Here is an 18,894-nt window from a genome sequence, read left to right as displayed (position 1 = left end):
AGACAATTAGGTGGAGTAGCTGGACTGCCAGAAAAGCCTCGATCTATGTCCACCATCTTTGGAACGAAATACACTACAATGAAGAGAATATGTTGGATAAGGTACGAGACATTATTCACCCCTTATGACGAAGACTAATACAACGAGTGGTACAAATTAGAGGCGATAATTGGTCAATATGTTATACACATCTATGAGATAGATTTTGCCGCAGTATTTAAAACATTGCTTAAAGTATCTCGTACAACACGTCCATCATCGATAATCACTTCTTTCACCACTTATCCTTTAGCAGGAGTTTCATCTTCATTAGCGCCTTCTAGAGTATAATCTTCATCACCTGGGTCTAATCTATCTTCATATGAGGTGGGAGCTAGATTCTGTTACTCTATGTGAAAAGAGTCGGATACTTCTAATTGTCTCACCAAGTCTCAATCGTTCTAATTCGTATACATGAACATCGGCTAGTTGTGAACAATTGAATCAAATGGAGTTAAGAGATATATGGAAACTACACATATGTAACCGCACTAGTTACGTAGAATAGGAGAGAGCATGAGCTTGAGTCCTAATTTTCTAACCACTACTGGAACTCCATCATCCCCAGATAGAGTGGAAGACTCACAAGTCAATTATATATGCTAAAAGAAGGCTATTGTTCAGTGCAACAATCTCCATACCGTCAAGTCCCTTAATAAAATTTTCAAGGTTATCAAGATTATATAAGATCATTAAACTTCGAAGGCACTTTACCAGAAGAAATGAATCAATGATTTGTAAATCAAAGGAACTCAAGATGCATGATCATATGGAGGGTTTGAGAGTATGATGCAGGAGGCACGTATAACAGGGAACTGGAATTGGACTAAATATTTATGGTTATTTAAACTTAATGACATTAATTAAAATTATAACTAATTTATGTATAAGAATATTTACATTTAATTATTATTTATTATTTAGAAAGGAAAGTAAAACTAAATACAAGTTCATCAACATCTTGCTAGAGTTGTATGTGTAGTTTTTCACGTCCCATACAGGTTATCAAAAAATTCCTTAAGACTGTATAATGAGCTTCATAAGAAAAATTTGTTCTCTTCCATCTTTGGTGCTCCTCTTGAGCTTGAAATTAACTTCATTGCTTTCACCTTTAAGTCGATATTGACCGACAAGCCGAACTGAAGCTATAAATTCTTCGACTTGTTTTATTATAGTTTGACATCGACAAAACAACGCAGCTACATTACAGTTATTCGGGTTACCAATTTCGGTACATAAGTTTTCATAATTAATGCTCCAATAACTCATACTCACTAAATCATTTTATCATCGTTCCCCACCCCTAGATGGATAACACACTACAAAGTTTCTACATAAAGATAAATCTGGGAAATGTAGAGAATCTACATTGTGAAAGATTGATTTATTATTGATTCAATAGAATTATTCTTACATATACAGAGATACAATGTGAGTTATATACTCAACTCAATCCTACTCCTTCTCTCACGGGCTGTCATTCACTCTCTTACAACTCATACACTCAACACTCAATACACGTGCTTATGGCACACACTCGGTACATTCAGAACTAGCACAATCACAAACCTTACTCTATTATCCCCCCTCAAGGTGATCAATGTGGCTTGTGAAATAAACACTGAGCTTGCGCAGAACTAGCAAATCTAAAAACTTACTCCTTGCACTGAAAAACAAGACGGTAATCCATTGAAGCTGCAAAAAACTGGTGCTGATATACCAGTTGGAAGTGGTGCCAATAGAAGAAGGAATAGCTGAAAAAATAATTGTGTAATGTTGAGATAGTTGTCACAACTTCTTCGTACGAACTCGGAATGACCTCATTCTTTTTGCATTCTTTTTATCTTTCAATTACATTCAATATGGTGATGAGAAATCCTTAATTTGAATGAGTTAAGATCGGTATTTGTCCCTTCTCTTGATTTTGAGCGTTTTGCTCATTTTCGTCGTACTTCTTCCACTTCTCTTAGACTTGGGCACTTGGATACTTCGAATACTTCTCTTCCTATATATTTTTAGCACTTTGTAGCTCTTTTTTGGATGATTCACCTAATAGATACAAATAAGAGAAAACAAGAGTAATAATACGAAAATATGAAAGAATAATATCTAAAACAAGTATGGAATGGACACTAAAATCATATGAATTATGCACTTATCACAGGCTGCCATTCACTCTCTTACATCTCATACACTCAACACTCAATACACGTGCTTATGGCACACACTCAGTACACTCAGAACTAGCACAATCACAAAGCTTACTCTATTAAAATCTACATATACGGTAAACTCTTGAGGATTAGTATATGGCGGAGCCATTCCTCGGAAATCATGGCTGTAAAGGGTGTAATTTTGGAAGTGAAAATAGTTAAATTTATAGAACATGAGGTTAGAATCGTTAGATTGAACTAGCCGTTAACGGAATGACCACACGTAACTCCATCACAATTTCCCATCCACCAAAACAAATAGAGGTAACCAGGTATCACCGGGGCCTATGGCCCCGGCTCAACCTCTTTGGTTGATTTGTATATATTGTTTGTATGTTCACATTGTAGAAGGTACCTACATAATTTTCTTAAAATTTTTGGTTCGACCGGTAATTAAGTACCCTTCCACGATAATATTTTTCTTTAGGTTGTTATTCTTGTTCTTACTCTACTTCCACTGATAATAATGCAAACAATGATGTTTTTGCTTGTGTTTGAATCGATTGTGAAATTTGTTTTTGTTAGCGATCCACGCACCGGAATCATGACGTACGAAATGTGGTTTAAGATTTGGGTTTCATTTCTAGTCTACCAAACTTGTTTGGGAGAAAATAAAAACTTTGTTGTTGTTATCAGTTCGTTCTATTGATTTTTTTTTGTAACGATATAGGTACTTCAATTAACTTTAATATAAAGAGAGCTTATTATTACGTTTCAGCTTTCTCCATAGATGGATCGATGAATGGTGATTTTAAAGTATTAGATGTGAACTTAAATGGATGGTTGGTTATTGAAGGATGAAATAAACCCTCACTATTTGATGGAATTCCCAATAAGTAATCAGTCGTTACTCTAAAATCGAATCAAATATTTTACTAAACCTTAAAAATCGTACATGTGTATCTCCTTTTTAATTCTTTGTACATCAAACTGAACCAAATTAAGTAAAAAGTATAAACCATTAGGTGTTCCCAAAAGTGCAGACATCTTATAAAAGCTTGTTATGAACGTGTTGCAGCAGTCTTGTTGCTGATCTCCTACGCAGAGGTTCTTAATTAGACTTCCACGTAGGATTCTTTACACCCGCTGTTGGAAATATTCATTGCTTCATCACCTAATTATAAAACTTTAAAATTGTTAAATATATGGTGTTTGACATAGAACATTAAATCGTGTATATGGATAGATGTTGTTGGAGAATTTTCGTACTTGGTTTTTGGATTTATTTTCTTCTCTATTGATAAACAAAGAATCCAAAAGAAAAATATGATCTAGTTCATGTCTACTTTTCTTCTTATATATTCGTTTTGATGGAAGCCAGTGGGTAGAAAATTAAATATAAATTGATCCGCAAATATTAAGTAATATCCGCTTATAACAAACCCGAAAATTTTCTTGGTCACTGCAGTCATAGATCATAATCTTTATGGTGGTTTAAGAAGCTAATTATTTGCACATTGAATTTCGTTTTTTCTCTTGTGTATGTGATTGTTTGCACTATGGAAGCTCTTCCTATGTTTTTCTAAGATTGTTTGAACCATCGAAGCTCTTCTCACGTTTTACTAAGATATGTAGTGATCACCATACGTAGGTAGTTACAGTTGCTATAAATATGTAGTGATCATCATAGATAGTATCAGTTGCTACAAATATGATTGTTAAACCAATTCAAGACCTTGTGCGACAAATATGATTGTTAATCTTGAGTTACAAAATTAGAGCATGGATGGCCATAAATATTTGTATATCCATGCTCTAATTTTGTAACTCCTTTTGCTATCATTTATATATGATTTACCAATAAATAAATAAATAACAAGTAACCAGAAACAAATATATTTGATCATGGATTCATTGGATTGGGTGGCACCCATCATATATGACATGGAGTTTTTACTCCGTTGGATTGCCAGGTAAGTTAATCATCATCAAATTTAGTTTTCTTTCCTGCATCCAAAGAGCAGGTTTGGAGTTAGAGTTTGTATTTGAGTAAAACAAACAAAACACGAAACATACATGTTTACAACATAAATTCAGAAATAGAAAGCCCTAACTTGATGGAAAATGGCAGGGGCTTCCACGTTTTCCTATGTCAGCACCACCATAACCTCTGTTGGAACAAAATAAATATCTGAAAGAGAAAATAAAGCCACCATATAAGGACATTATCCTCCCATAATTATCAAGATAATTTGACGTAATATCTTTCATTGTCTCAAATACTTAGGTGTCTTTGAATTCAGTGCCACGATCGCTCCTAATTTTCTTTAGTTTGTGACCATGTTCATTATGGATTTTATTAACAATAATCTTGAACTCACTAAGAGTTTCATTCTTGTGAGCAAGAAAAGCCACCCAAGTGAATCTGGTGTAATCATCCACCATAACTAAAGCATATTTCTTTCCAGCCACAGTAGATTGTTGAATTGAACCGAAGAGGTCCATATGAATTAAATCAAGTGGAGCTTTGGTGAGAATATCTCGAGATGATTTGTGTAGAATTTTCGTTTGTTTATCCTTTTGACAGGCACCACATACACCTTCAACCTTGGCATTGATTTTGGGAACGCCTCTAACAAGTTCTTTGTTAATGATCTTAGTTAGAAGACGATGATTGAGGTGACCAAAACGTTCATGCTACAGGTGTGTAGATTCCACCTTAGTCAAATTGCAACAATTATTAAACTGAGTATCAAGAAGATAACAATTATTTTTACCACGTGATCCTTGAAAAATCACTTTTCCAGATTTGTCAACAATGTCACATCCATTAGCATTGAAGACAATCTTATGGCATTTGTCACATATTTGACTAATAGAAAGAAGATTAGCAGTCATACCTTTAACAAATACGACATCATGTATTTCAGTAATGTCGGGCAATTTGATCGTCCCCTTCTTACTTATGTAGCAGCAGCTTCCATCTCCAAACGGTATTGGTCCACCATCAAAGTCACTTATGTTGATAAACCATAAGAGGTCTCCAGTCATGTGCCTGCTACATCCACTGTTAAGGAACCATTGAAAAGGTGAAGTTGACTTTAGAGCAAAAGCTCCCATGCTAGTGCTACTCGCAAAGTTAGGCTTTCGTATTCATTGTCTTTTAAGAGAAGACACAAGTTGTATAGCTTTCTACGAAGATTACTCACAACTTTTAATATGTTCTTAAAAGGTAAACAAGCATGTTGAAAGTGATTATAAGAGACAAAAAACAAGCAAGTGCCAACATCATTAATCTTGTTCGAAGAATTCTGAGCACAAACAGGTTTTACAAAGCCTATGCCTCGTTTATCGTCTGTCTTACGACAATTGTTTATCGAAGAATTAGAGAAGTTAATTGAAACCATTGAAGATAATTTTACTGATTTCAAATCCTTGAGTTTTGCAATTTCTACAATAAAATCAGAGTTGATCTGGATTTGTTCATCTAACTTCTTCTGGAGATAAGCTACCTCTTCAGAGCATTATTGAACATCAGATTTTTTGATTCGATCTTCGCAATTAAAATTGATGAGGTTTTTCAAATCAGGATTCTCAACCTTAGCAATGGTTGCAAGAACATGCTTGAAGTTGAGTTTATCCTTTCCTGGTGAAGTGTTTTCAGAGACGATATTATTCATCATCAGATCGCTACAAACACAAACTTATAGGGTCTTTAACGTGTTTGCCTGCTCTGATACCAACTGAAAAAGCGGGGTCTAACAACCACAGCCAACAATTCGTTTGGCAATCTGAGAGGACTTACTCTGATACACTTTCTAGAGAATCAACTAGACAGTCAGACTCAATCTAGATAAAAGTATATCAAAGAGTTTAATATCTCTAACTCTTAATTCAATCCGCAATCAACAAATGGAAATATGCGAGCCTGATTGAATATAAGGGGAGTTAACTTGAACGGTACCAAAGACCAATGTTCAAGTGTCAATCAATGTAAATCAACAACCAAAGGTTAGATATTCTAATTGATTGATCTTCACGCACAACCTGTGATATTTCAATTATATAACAAAATATAATGCGGAAAAGAAATAACACAGACACCAGAATTTTGTTAACGAGGAAACCGAATGCAGAAAAACCATGGGACCTAGTCCAGATTGAACACCACACTGTGTTAAGCCGCTACAGACACTAGCCTACTACCAATGAACTTCAGACTGGACTGTAGTTTCCCTAAACAATCTCACACTGATTCAAGTTACAGTTGCTTTCCTTATGTCTCTGATCCCAGCAGGATACTACACACTTGATTCCCATAGTTGATCTCATCCACAACCAAGAGTTGCTACGACCCAAAGTCGAATACTTGATAAACAAATCTGTCTCACACAAAAAAGTCCATAGGATTGAATAAATCTGTCTTCCACAAAAATACCCAAGAGTTTTTGTTTCGTCTTTTGATAAATCAAGGTGAACAAGAACCAATTGATAAACCAGACTTATATTCCCGAAGAACAGCTTAGTATTATCAATTACCTCACAATAATCTAAATCGTATGATGGCGAAACTAGATATTGAGGAATCACAAACGATGAGACGAAGATGTTTGTGATCACGTTTTATCTTGCCTATCATAGAAATTAATCTCGAGCAAATCTTAGAGAAGATAGTACTCAAACGATAAAATCAGGAAAGATCAGAACACGCAACTACAGGATAAATAGTTGGGTCTGGCTTCACAATCCCAATGAAGTCTTTCAAGTCGTTAACTTACAAGGTTTAGGAAAATCTAAGGTTAAAGGAGAATCGACTCTAGATTATGCAACTAGTAACACATAGAAGTGTGGGGATTAGGTTTCCCAGTTGCTACAGTTCTCCTTTATATAGTTTCCAAATCAGGGTTTGCAATCCAAGTTACCCTGGTAACAAAGCATTCAATATTCACCATTAGATGAAAAACCTGATTCAACCAAGCTAATATCTTTCAACCGTTATATCAAACTTAGCTTGTTACACACAAATGAAATATACCTTTATTTAGGTTTATGAACCGTACCCAAATGTGTACACCCATGTTGGTTGAACAATGGTCAACCGAAGTTAGCCATATGATAACTCTCATATCAACCATATTCATCTTTTCCATAACTAGTTCAAATGACTCAAATGAAACTAGTTAAAGAGTCGTTCAATTGTTATATTCTCATAGAAGTTTACAAGAACACAATTGAAACAAAATCGGTTTGATTCACTCGAATCAATTCATGAACATTATAGCCACGGTTTGCAAAGATTGCATTTCTTGTTATACAAATGTTTTAGTTCATGTACACAACCGATTTTATAAAGTAACCCACTCAAGCAAACGGGTACGCATACTTGAGTAGCCGGACTTGAGTTTGGTTACGCCAGTACGCGTACGGGTGCACATACTTCAACACATTCCAAACTCTAGCAGATTTTCACGGACGTGAACTTTCCGCCGGTATGCGTACGGGTACGCATACTTGCCCAGGCATCAGTAACCACCAGTACGCGTACGGGTATGCATACTTCAGGTTCCCGGTTTTGGACTTGTACACTAATGTGATTAAAACACTATTCTTATATCCAAACATGGTTACATGATTTTAAACTCTTTATTTCAATCATTGAAAATTTCCTAGAGGACGTTATATAGTTGTTGTTCACAAACTATTTTTCGTCAAAGCGATTTTCAAGTTATTGAAATTATCATAATGAAACATTCCAAGACGACACCAGATGATTGTATCACAGAAACCATGTAAGATGTGACTCGATAATTTTTATATGATCTTATTTGGACTTTCGTCACGAATGTAAGATGAATTCGGCTGAAGCGAAAGCTTGCCAACACATATTCCGAGAAATATATAAGCGAGATAAACTCAGCTCGAAATCTCAAATGTGTACAATAGAAAACTATATCGTAACATGACTTATGTCTCAATATAGGAGATAGAGTAGAAATAGACTTTCCAAGTGATAGATAAGTTTCAGTCTCCACATACCTTTTATCGATGAAGTTCCACAAGATCCCCTTAGTAATTCTTCGTCTTCAAGAGATGATCGTCGTGAAGTCTAAAGCTCAACTACACAATCTATGTCCTAGTTCCGAGACATCTAAATAGGCTAGAAATCAAGACTCATAGTTTTGATTACTAACATTGACAAACATGCTTGAGATAGCAACGCATGCGAGTTCGACCAAACAATGCTCTAACAATATACACCCCTGCCTATATATATTTTAAAAAGTTCTCTTATACAATGTAAACTATGTCTTAAACTTTTGCTTTGGTCCGCCACAAATTTCCCTAGGATGTAAATATTATTATGTGTTGTACCACTGCCAGAAAGTTACTTACTGACAGTGGGTGCTACTATATATCATGCCCTGAATGCAACAAGATCGTCGAAGATGAAGGCGACCACTGGTACTATTGTCACTCATGTGCTCTTATTTTATGGTTTTTTCCATAGGCTTCCATCCCACACAATATTAATTTACCCCCCTTCGATGTAACATTTCGGTAGGTTGCTATTCCAACTAGAGGCTGAAGATTGAACTGGGCCCACTATCTCCGTTGCTCTCGGCAATGAAGTACATAACTTATAAGCCACATTGCCGCTGAACTGTACTTGGTGGAAGAGGTTTTCCGTTTCAAAACCAATATATTCCCTTAATAGCAAATAATGACGAAGTTGATATGTGCTTCCAATGTATTGAATTCCACGTTCTAATATTTATGATAAAATTGTTTTGGTATAAATAGTATAAGTTGGCTGAAAATGAAGGATGTAAATTTTTGCATATCACAGTTTTCGTCTAACTGATTGTTTTAGCTATAAAATGAGTAGGAATCGTTTGTAGAAACTGAAAAGGATTACTTCTCCTGTTTGGATTGTTGAACTAATCAAATCGTATGACAACAAGTAGAAGTTGGGACTAGAGAAGGTGCATTTAATAACTTAGTGAAAAAATTATTTCTTGGTTGGCAACCCAAAAATCATAAGACACATAACTGCGTTCTGGAAAATTATATAGGGATATGCCAAAATTGCACAGGAGGATGATCATATTTGTATTTTCAAATTCGGCTTACTTTGCACATACATGCAAAATTGAATTTGATAATTCTGTTTTTTTTTGTTATTCCAAAGCCTTGGAACAGAGAATGGGAGAGGCCCTTGCGTTTGTAGTCTTAGGAAGACTCTCAACTGATGAGAAGCTTCTGTATTCGGATGAACTTCATGATAAGGTTTGATTATCAGTCTGCTTTTTGGGTGGGTGGTATAAATAATGAGCGTACTGGGTAGAAGTTGCATGAGAATTGATCTTTTTAGATTAACTGGGAGATGTAATAAGTGTCAGCTGAAATGCATATTCTTCTAAGAGAATTTGTGTAAGCTTACTTATAGTGGATTAGAAGATTTTAGATTGTTTGGATTTTCATATAATTAATAATCGCCATTTAATATATTGTTCGGTGTTTCTCCAAGGTGACTATGTGAAGTTTACATATATCTTTAAATAGCTATTATGTTGCTAAATATTGATTGTAATCGGGTGTAAATAGCCAAAGCGACCATCAAATACTAATTGATTTTGGAACATGAACATTAATTTGTTATATAGATGCAACTACGATAAAACTATATACAGATAAAGTTTAACATGCAAAACTGTTGAGACCGCTAGATTTTTGTTCATGGGATACTTTCACAGCTCCACCTATAATATTAGTTTTTTAGTTCCCATTCGGTTCTTATCATTTGTTCAATTGATGCTTGCACAATTCCATCTCAAACAAACCATACAAGACAATCGAAGAGGTTGAGTCCTGGCCGTAAACCGAGGTGATACGTAGTACAAATATAAAAATGCCATGTACAACATCTCAAGCAAACACCTTAAGAATTTCTAAATAATCCATAATATTTTCTAGAACTATATAAATGTCCTTAATTTAACGGATATGGATGTACAATGAATTTTCAAGGTTGCATCCAGACCCGATCCGTAATCCGATAGATTTCAAAAATTCCATCAACATCCAAACCATTGACCAACGGTTCGGACATCTATCTGTAAAAAAACGGCTGGTCCCATTTAAATTCGCGGGTTACGGGCCAAATGCCCGCCCCTATGCAAGCCAATAGGCCCAATACTAATGTGGATGCGGCCATGTCGGCCATCACGGCAACTGAAAAATACCATAAACCCTGCGTTTGTTCTTAGTTTTTTCTCCACACTTCACTGACTCGGCTTTAAGGTGGAGATCCTAGGAATTGGGGAAAACGAAAAGCTAACCTAACGAAAAAAGTTCAATCCTTCTCTCCACACTCATTTTCATCGGTAAGTTTACTTTCTCATTTAATAAGTTCTTGTATTTCTCTTTACTTAAAATGAATATGAAACCCTAGAATTCACTGTTGAAGACCCTTTCATGGAATGGTAATTGTTGTTTTAATTTTTATTTGATGGTTATTGAATCTATAGATTTAGGTCTGTATCTAGAGTAGTTGTTTCACATGTTAGGTTGTGTTCCTGTATAATTCTGCTGGGAGTTTGGGGTTTACAGATAGCCTCACTGTAATGCTATCTTGTCTCCACTTAGTGTATGTACTATACAGTTATTACTCCTCTTTGGTGGGGCAGTCCTTTAACTATACTGTGTCTATGATCCTAGATTTCTAGAGTTATCATGAATTACTTCAGCCATGATCATTTTTATCTTTATATATGCTAAGCATGAATGCTACTGAAGATACGTTGTTGTGCTCTTTTGATAAGTGATTAAACGTAACATCCTTTTGCAAGAATACTATGGAATATTAAGTATAAAAAAGAGAACATTCTAAAAAGATATTTGGAATGAGCATAATTCTGAGTCCTGCAAGAACAAATTTCAATCTAGAACCTAGCCTTGTGTAGGAAATAAGCTAGACAAAGAAAAAAAAAAAGTAGGAAATAAGCTCTTTTGATTTCTTTCAGTCGCCTCCTTCAAACATTAGTTAATCAGCCTATTATGCGTTGTGGATATCTGGATCATGTTATTAGTCTTGAGTGTACAAACAAACTTCAATTTCGGTTTGCATTGACTACCGAATTTGGCTTAAATTTGAACCTCTTTTCCCGTTGGGGATTTTGACTTACTGAGTTCTCTTTCTTAAGAACATTAAGGGTTTTGTAGTATGTGTGCTACAAAATAACAGGGATGAACTATAGCTGACAAGTGAGTGGTACTCTGATCATGCGCGGTGTCTCACAGTTGGACTGTGAATTGATGGGTTGGTTCAATTTCACATGAGCCATCATTTGTCCTTTCAGTTTCACACCAAAACTTCTCAGCATACTAAGCATCAATCTCTCTTTTAAATAATTTTGTATCTTCTGTTACATTGTGAGCAATAATGATGAGAAGGATATGATCCAACGGTGTCTCTTTGCTTGATACCTATCTGTTGCTTAAGTTTTGTGGTTAGAGTCCCATGTACGGACCCTTTGATGAGTTTAGATCAAAGTATAATAATGCGAAGAGAAGAACACAAAACCTAATCCAGTTTCTTAGTGCAACCATGTTGTCAATTGAATTTTATTTATATGCATTCAAACACTTTTAGGAAATCAATCTTGTCAAAGAGTGGAAGCTTCCTGGTTAATCTAACCACCAAGGTAACTCTGACCAATTTATGCGAGATAGATTTCATTCTTTCTGCAAAATCACGTGTTTGTATCTCGCAAGACTAGCTGCACCGATCGCATTTGCCTGGTTAATTTACCATACATACTTTGTTTTTATCCTCTTTTTTTCCATGCCAGTATTTCATACATAAAATGGTGTAAACTAAAACACCAAGGTGACCACTTTTACGACACAAAAACCCCAACGATAATATAGTTCCATAGACGCTCCAAATTACTATATTAGACAAAAGTGACACAAAAACCCCAATTTTTTTAGAAATATGTAAATTAGATCTTTTTATTTTTTAGAAATACCAAACTCTACCCGCATGTATGTACTTCTTCTACTTCTCTTCCATTACTTTCTTCATTAGATCATTTCGTTAAGATCTTCATTTCACGATGCAGATGGTCTAACCACTGTGAATTCTCTCTAAACCTAATCAATCAATTCATCAAATTCGAACAAGGAAACTATCATTAAATTGCTCCATTTGAATTTTTTACTGTAGTTTGTTGCAATAATTTTTTTCCGTTCTGTCTTCGCCTCTACGGTTCAGATTGCCGCACTGATGGGTTTGTTTGTAGTTATGTATTGTACTATGAAAATTGGTACAACGGTTTGATGTGACACATGTATCAACAAAAAAATCCATCTGGACCTTGAAAAGTTGAAAGGCAATAATACATTGATGCTCTTGAGAATGCAGTTAATTGCTTTGGGGATATGAAAATTGGAGCATGCCCAAACTCGTTAAACATAGACTAATCAGTTTAATGTAGAGTTAGGAAAAGTAGGCACCCTGATTTCGTTTTTCCGTTGGCGTTGGTAGCGTTGGTAGCGTTGATGGCCACGGTCACCCGGTTTAGAAGAAAGGATGAAGAAGAAACGTGACTAAATAGTAGAAGAGATTAAAGTGACCAATCGGTATGAGCTGTCCCGCGTTAGAGGTATCTAGGACAGAAGCAGACACAATGTTAGCTAGGGACCGCATAAACCCAAGAGCAGCTTGAGCCGCGGCATAAACCCAGGCGATTTTGGTTAGCTGGACCAAGCCAAGGTTAGCTTAGTTATTAGGGTTAGTTTTGTTCGGACCACAATATAATCACTACCATCCAGAATTCAGGACGATCTCGGCCGCTCTTTGACCTAGATACATATACACCACCTTTCCTTAGAACATTTGACCTAGATACATATACACCACCTTTCCTTAGAACATTGATTTGGTTTTTACTAGGGGTTTGCTTTAAAAGTACTTCTGCCGGCAATCGGCCTCCTCAATGTTGTTATGAGTTGGTAACAAATGGAGTAGTTGTAAATTGGAAGGTTCACAGTATGAAATAGTAAAAATATTATCTAAGATAAAAACAGAAGGCAAGGGACGCTCAAATTTGAACTTCCTCGGACAAAACCAAAGAAACGAAAATCAGAGTAAAAACGAAGGTTTTTCTTTTCATCCAAACCCATTAGTAGGATTGCAGTTCGTGATTTTGTTTTGTCAGAGAATTGTTTTGCAAGATAACGAGTACAAGAAGTGAAACCAAAGGTGAAATCTAACACTGTATAAAAATTCGAGAAGGTAACTTTTCTTTAAATTTCTTAACCCAACACTGGTTTTGCTTTAATTTACTAGTAGGTTTTTTCATGTTGATCCAGGTTGAAGTTGTTGTTTACTATGTTCGATTTCTTAAATTTAGGATTTACTATTTAGGGTTTACCACGCTTTTTTAACTTTCCTGAGTTTTTTTCTTTTCTTTCTAGGTTGTGATTCATCAATGGACCAAGGATATGAATTACCAAGAGAATTGAAGCTAAAGAAGGCATTCAAGATGATTGCTCGTACTTTGTTAACAGCATGCTCTAGAGAGGTATCACAGTTAATTTGATCCACATTCTTCGTTTTATATACCTAATGGATGACATTAGAGTAATAATAAGGCCTATTTAAATTTCATTACATGACTTTTCCTTACTCCAGTTAGAATTTCTCACTGTCCATTATAGCATAAACTTGGTAACTTCCCCCATGAAGAACAACCGCTGTTTATTTTTGCCTGGTGCATTGGTTAAGAGCTGAAATGTTTGACAATTTTTCACTTTATCGGAAGCTTTGAAGCTGCTTAAAGTTAGTGGTTGCCAGTGAGAACAACACTTCCTGCAACTAGAGTTCAGAACTTAATGTTACTCTTTATTAAGTCACAAGAAGAGATAACTCCTAACTCATAGTTCTATTAGCTAGATAGTTTTGGTAATTAGGTTTTGGAATTCCATACATACACGGGTTGTCTCAAACAGCACTATGTATTCTGAATACTTTTCTGAATCATTTAGAACCAGTGCCATGGATTGCCACTTTTTACGACAATGAATGCTGCTCTACTCCTTTGTGCTGGTTAATCCCTTCATACTGCATAGGTCACACGCCCTTTTCAAGGTCACATGCTTTGTGTTGTAACTCGTAAGTCTTTACGTCTTTTTTTTTGTGATCAGTGGTGTGGGTTGAAATCTATATTAAAGAAGCAAACCTAGCTTTTGTTTTGAAGTGTAACAACATTGATGCACGTACTTGTATTGATCAGAAGCAATATAATTAACCAGTAGCTAATGAACCAGTAGTATAAAACTATTTCCTATTATTATAATCGTGGGTTGGGGCTACTATATGCCCTGTGTTCCTTGTCATTCTTCACGAGAGCGACCAACAGTCCTCAAGGCTTTAAGCTTCATTTTGAAGATGAAGTCATGCTTTTTTTGTATCTCTACTGGATTATTCTGTTAATTTTGGATATGTGGTCTGTGGTGTTAACTTATAACTTTTTCCATTTAGTAGGCATATTATCTGATGTATTTATTTTTTTATAGTCCTTGAGCTTGTCTTACATATTAAGTCTACTTCGCTTTCATGTGAAGATAGTGACAGTGCTTTTGTATATTTTGCAACTTGTAGTATTTGATTGAAAAGAAGAACATGTATCATATGGATTAATTGGTCTGGCTTATATTAGAAGGATGACTATGTGTTTCTCTCTACTCTTTTACTTTTTACAAAATCTTAGGAATTCCTTGAGGCATTTTCAGCATTCCGCAGAGCAAAACAAGATGTTCTATATCAGCTTTTTATTCACGTAAGTGTTCTTTTGACTTGTAAATTAGTCACTTGCTTTAGTATATATGAACTACAAATGCTGGTATTTATGGTTTTTGAGTTCTGACTAATGGTTGATATCTGTCCTAAATTTTTTGGCTTTGACCCAAGTTTGCATGAGTTTAGGTATGTTTGGATGGGCTGCTTAAACTGTTCTATTTTTCAGTTGTGATTGTTGTTTCACGTGCCATCTTGGTAACTGGGAACTCATTGTTATAACATAGACATCATATAACTAGTTCTACTATGTCAAATAAATTATCTCAAAACCCAACTTGATGTAATTGAGATTTGTAAAAAACACTTATTTCTAATTATCGAACTTAGTTATTGATTTCCGCTGATACTGCCTTTAAATCTTAGATTTCACAAGTTATTTATCACCTATCCTGTTTCTTCTTAACTCATGAAGGGTTTCTATGTTGCTTCACGGATCAGTATGCCTCACTTTCCATTTTTGCTTGAAGTTTTTTCAAATTTGACTGATACTTCGTTACTTACGAGCTAACGCTTCGGGTTTTCAGGTAATTGCAGAACTCCATGAGAACATTGAGGTATGCTTTCTTGATAACATGTTCTAATTTTTTTTATTTTCTTTTCATTTTCTCTATTAAAAATATGCGTCTTTAGATTTTTACCCAAGTGTTCATAAGTGTCGTTAGAGTAGTTAACATTTGATTAAGGTAACTCGCTGTTCCACCCATCTCTTTTTACAATAGCTGCCAGCCTGTCTCTACAATCAATTGCAACCTATAAGGTGGTTAAGTAGTTATGTACTTTCACTTCAGTGAGATATGAAATCTTCAACATAAATTATCTTTTCGTACTCGAGGGCAGTAACAGTGCAGGTGACTACAGATGCTGGTGTTAACGGCATTGTTGCGTTTATCATCCCGGCTAGTGCACAAATTACTCTATTAGTTGTCATGGCCTTACTGGTTTTATAAATCACACTAGTAACCTCAAGAAAATTCGTTAATATCATTGGATAATATCATTGGATAATATTGCTACCATCATTTACAACATTACATGTGTTTTCCATTACACAAGCCGTGGATCAAAGCATTGTTCTGTTTGCCACATCATTCCTTTAGCAGCCATATTATGTCCTTTGATTTTTCTTTTGTGTAGATGACACAGCTTTTAAATCCAAGTTAATAACTGACAGTCTCTTTTCAATTATGCAGGAAGATTTTGAGTCGATATGTGCCGAAACACAGGTATCTTATGCTGTGTTTTTTAAGATCTCTGTACAACTTACATGTTCATATATAAGAAGTATAAAGCTAGAAACTGGTTGGCCCACCTTGTTTATGAAGAATAATGTCTCAAACTGGAATCTGGTTGTTCCCTCTTCACATTCTTTGTCACTTGGTAAGTCTTTGTCACTTGGTAAGTTATAAAGCTAGAATCTGGTTGACCCACCTTTTATGTGAATCATAATGTCTCAAACAGGAATCTGGTTGTTCCCGGTCCCATTCTTTGTCACTTGATAAGATTTAAAGCAAGAAACTGGTTGACCCATCTTTTAAATGAAGAATAATGTTCCAAACTGGAATCTGGTTTTCCCATTTTCCATTCTTTGTCAATAGATGGATAGTGTCATATTGACCTCCATGGTAATTTTTAACTGAGAAGTTACTTGCTCGATGGCACAGTTTAGGACTCCTCGGCTCTTTTGGCTATGAGTTTGTTATAGAATTGAAACAAAACACAGAAATTGAACCCTACCGATGTGATTTGCAGGTTGGTATACTACCATGTGGGCTTGCTTCTAGGTATTTGTACTAACCGGGATGGAGGGATGCGACTCTCATTCTAATCTGTAGAATTTGATGTCTAGACTCTAGAAAATATGAATAAGAAGGCATCACCCACAAAGCATTTTGAGTGTGTTAACTAGGAAATTGTGCCAAATCATATGGATTATTTTTTTCTTTTCTAATTGATACAAAGCTTTTCATCCTTTACAGGTTGCTGCCACTTTTGACAAGGTAGAACAACTCGAAGAAGAGCAAAAACTAGACACTCTAGCACAAGATAAGTAAGTAATTTTTTCTGTAGGAGTGTACTGATCACTTAAATTTCCCTTTATGGAAGTTGACTTGTGATTCTAGCTGTTTTATATCTCCAAAATTTCTCACGTAAATATCCCTTGATTGAAGAACCGAAGAAGTTTGGCAACACTTGCCCTAATGATAGCATATTATATCTTTTTAAATACAAAATATCTCTTTCAACACTTCAATATGTGAAATGCAGGACAAATTTACTTGATGTCAAGCAAGAGTTGTCGAGAGCCAAGAAAGCTGAGATTAGTTACTTGACAAGTGCCCTAGAAAAGGTAAGCTGCTTTTGATCCTTAATAAAAGTTTTGTGTCCTTTATACTTCAATAATCGAGAAACAAGATAACATACTAATACCTTTTTCCCCTCCATGAATTACCTACTTTCCTTTTGCCTCAAAATGAAAGAAGCACCTGTCTTGAGTCTCTTGACTTTACTTTAAGCAAAAATAAAGATTCATGGATTTGAACCTCCTTGGCCAATTCCAAGGAGAAATCCTCAGAATTGCTTGGTGCGTATGAGACTAAGGGTCTATATGTGTCCCTGGTCATGCAAAGACAGCATCTGCGTCACCAAAATAAATAAATTCAGGACTCTAATTTGGTAGATTATGCTTTGAACTATCAATAACTCATTTTCCTTCTAACTTTCTGCAGCAGTACTAAACTAACTGTTCGTCCTTTAAATGTCGGGAGACTTTTTAATCAACTTCTTGCGAGACTTCTGCAGGCTGTTGCACAAAACCTCCAAATGAAAACCCATATTGAATCTCTCAAAATAGACAGGCAAGACTATTCTGCGACGCCCGATGCTGTTAAAAAAGTAAATTCTTCCTCCTATCCTATCTGATTCTTGCTTCTTTTCCTGCAAACACTCCCTTATAAAACTATTATAGAAGTGCTCAGGTTTACCGTCTTCTTTTTCGCCATTTGCAGTTGAGGAGCTGGTATCAGAACTTGGGTCAGGCACCCTAGACCTAGAAGCATTAAATTGATCTCAGATAATTAGCGGTTGACTCGAAACTTAGATGCACTTAAAACTTTATTAAGGGTATTCGGTTTAAACCGTTCGGTCACTGTATTCTGTACGTCATTTTCCTGTATGAATGTAAATTGTCAATGTAAGAAAAGTAAGAGAAGAAGTTCCTAATGCCCGATACTTCGTCTTCACCAATCACCATGTGGTAATTTGTTTCACAATTAACCGGAGCTCGCAGTTTCTTCCAAAAGGGTGAAATTTCACCAAGATGAGACAACGTGTCTTAAACCTTTCTCTAAACAGAAGCTATACCACTGTGTTATCTAGAATACAAAACAAAGCTTGGCTAAGTTAGACTAGATAAAGAGCGACCGAGATTTGTCTAGAAGGGATAAATTTACGGCAGTGATTTTTTCATCTAATTAATTGCTCATGATAAATGATTAATTAATTTTTCATGATAAATATTCATTTAATGAATCTAATAAATACATATTTTTATTAATAAATAAGTTTATTTAAAACTATATATATATATATATATATATATATATATATATATATATTAATCGGTAAAGAATTTGGTGCTGGCGAGTTTCGAACACAGGTAACTGGTATCATCACCCAATGATTTTATCACTGTACTACAGTGACCTCGGTTAAAAATTATATTAACAATTTTTAGTTGTGGTAATGAAAGAAGCAGTGGGTGGTGGAAACAGTGGCGGGTATTTGTGAGTGGCGGAAGTGGTAACATTACTGGTGGTGGAAAAAATAGTGGGCGTGACT

At 35.4% G+C, this 18,894-nt stretch overlaps 1 protein-coding gene across 3 annotated transcripts; it reads left to right on the top strand.

Annotated features, from left to right (window-relative positions):
* The first annotated feature begins 10,420 nt into the window (after positions 1-10,420).
* LOC113302649 lies at positions 10,421-18,280 on the top strand. Of its 3 annotated transcripts, XM_026551593.1 has the most exons (10): positions 10,430-10,576; positions 13,415-13,491; positions 13,674-13,780; positions 14,969-15,037; positions 15,582-15,611; positions 16,248-16,280; positions 17,034-17,104; positions 17,323-17,404; positions 17,857-17,949; positions 18,063-18,268. In XM_026551593.1, exons 3-10 carry the CDS (start codon positions 13,688-13,690, stop codon positions 18,099-18,101), a joined length of 510 nt encoding a protein of 169 aa, XP_026407378.1. In that variant the 5' UTR covers positions 10,430-10,576; positions 13,415-13,491; positions 13,674-13,687; the 3' UTR covers positions 18,102-18,268. The 3 variants fall into 3 exon arrangements, 2 of the variants coding, with proteins under 2 accessions (XP_026407377.1, XP_026407378.1); XR_003336994.1 differs by lacking the exon at positions 13,415-13,491 and having other exon boundaries at positions 10,421-10,576; positions 17,784-17,949; positions 18,063-18,280; XM_026551592.1 differs by lacking the exon at positions 13,415-13,491 and having other exon boundaries at positions 10,421-10,576.
* The last annotated feature ends 614 nt before the right edge of the window (positions 18,281-18,894 follow it).

The sequence above is a fragment of the Papaver somniferum genome, chromosome 8 (genome assembly GCF_003573695.1).
Source record: "Papaver somniferum cultivar HN1 chromosome 8, ASM357369v1, whole genome shotgun sequence".
In the NCBI taxonomy this organism is placed as follows: Eukaryota; Viridiplantae; Streptophyta; class Magnoliopsida; order Ranunculales; family Papaveraceae; genus Papaver; species Papaver somniferum.
The sequence above is the reverse complement of the archived record's forward strand: the minus strand, read 5'-3'. Positions and strand labels throughout refer to the sequence as shown.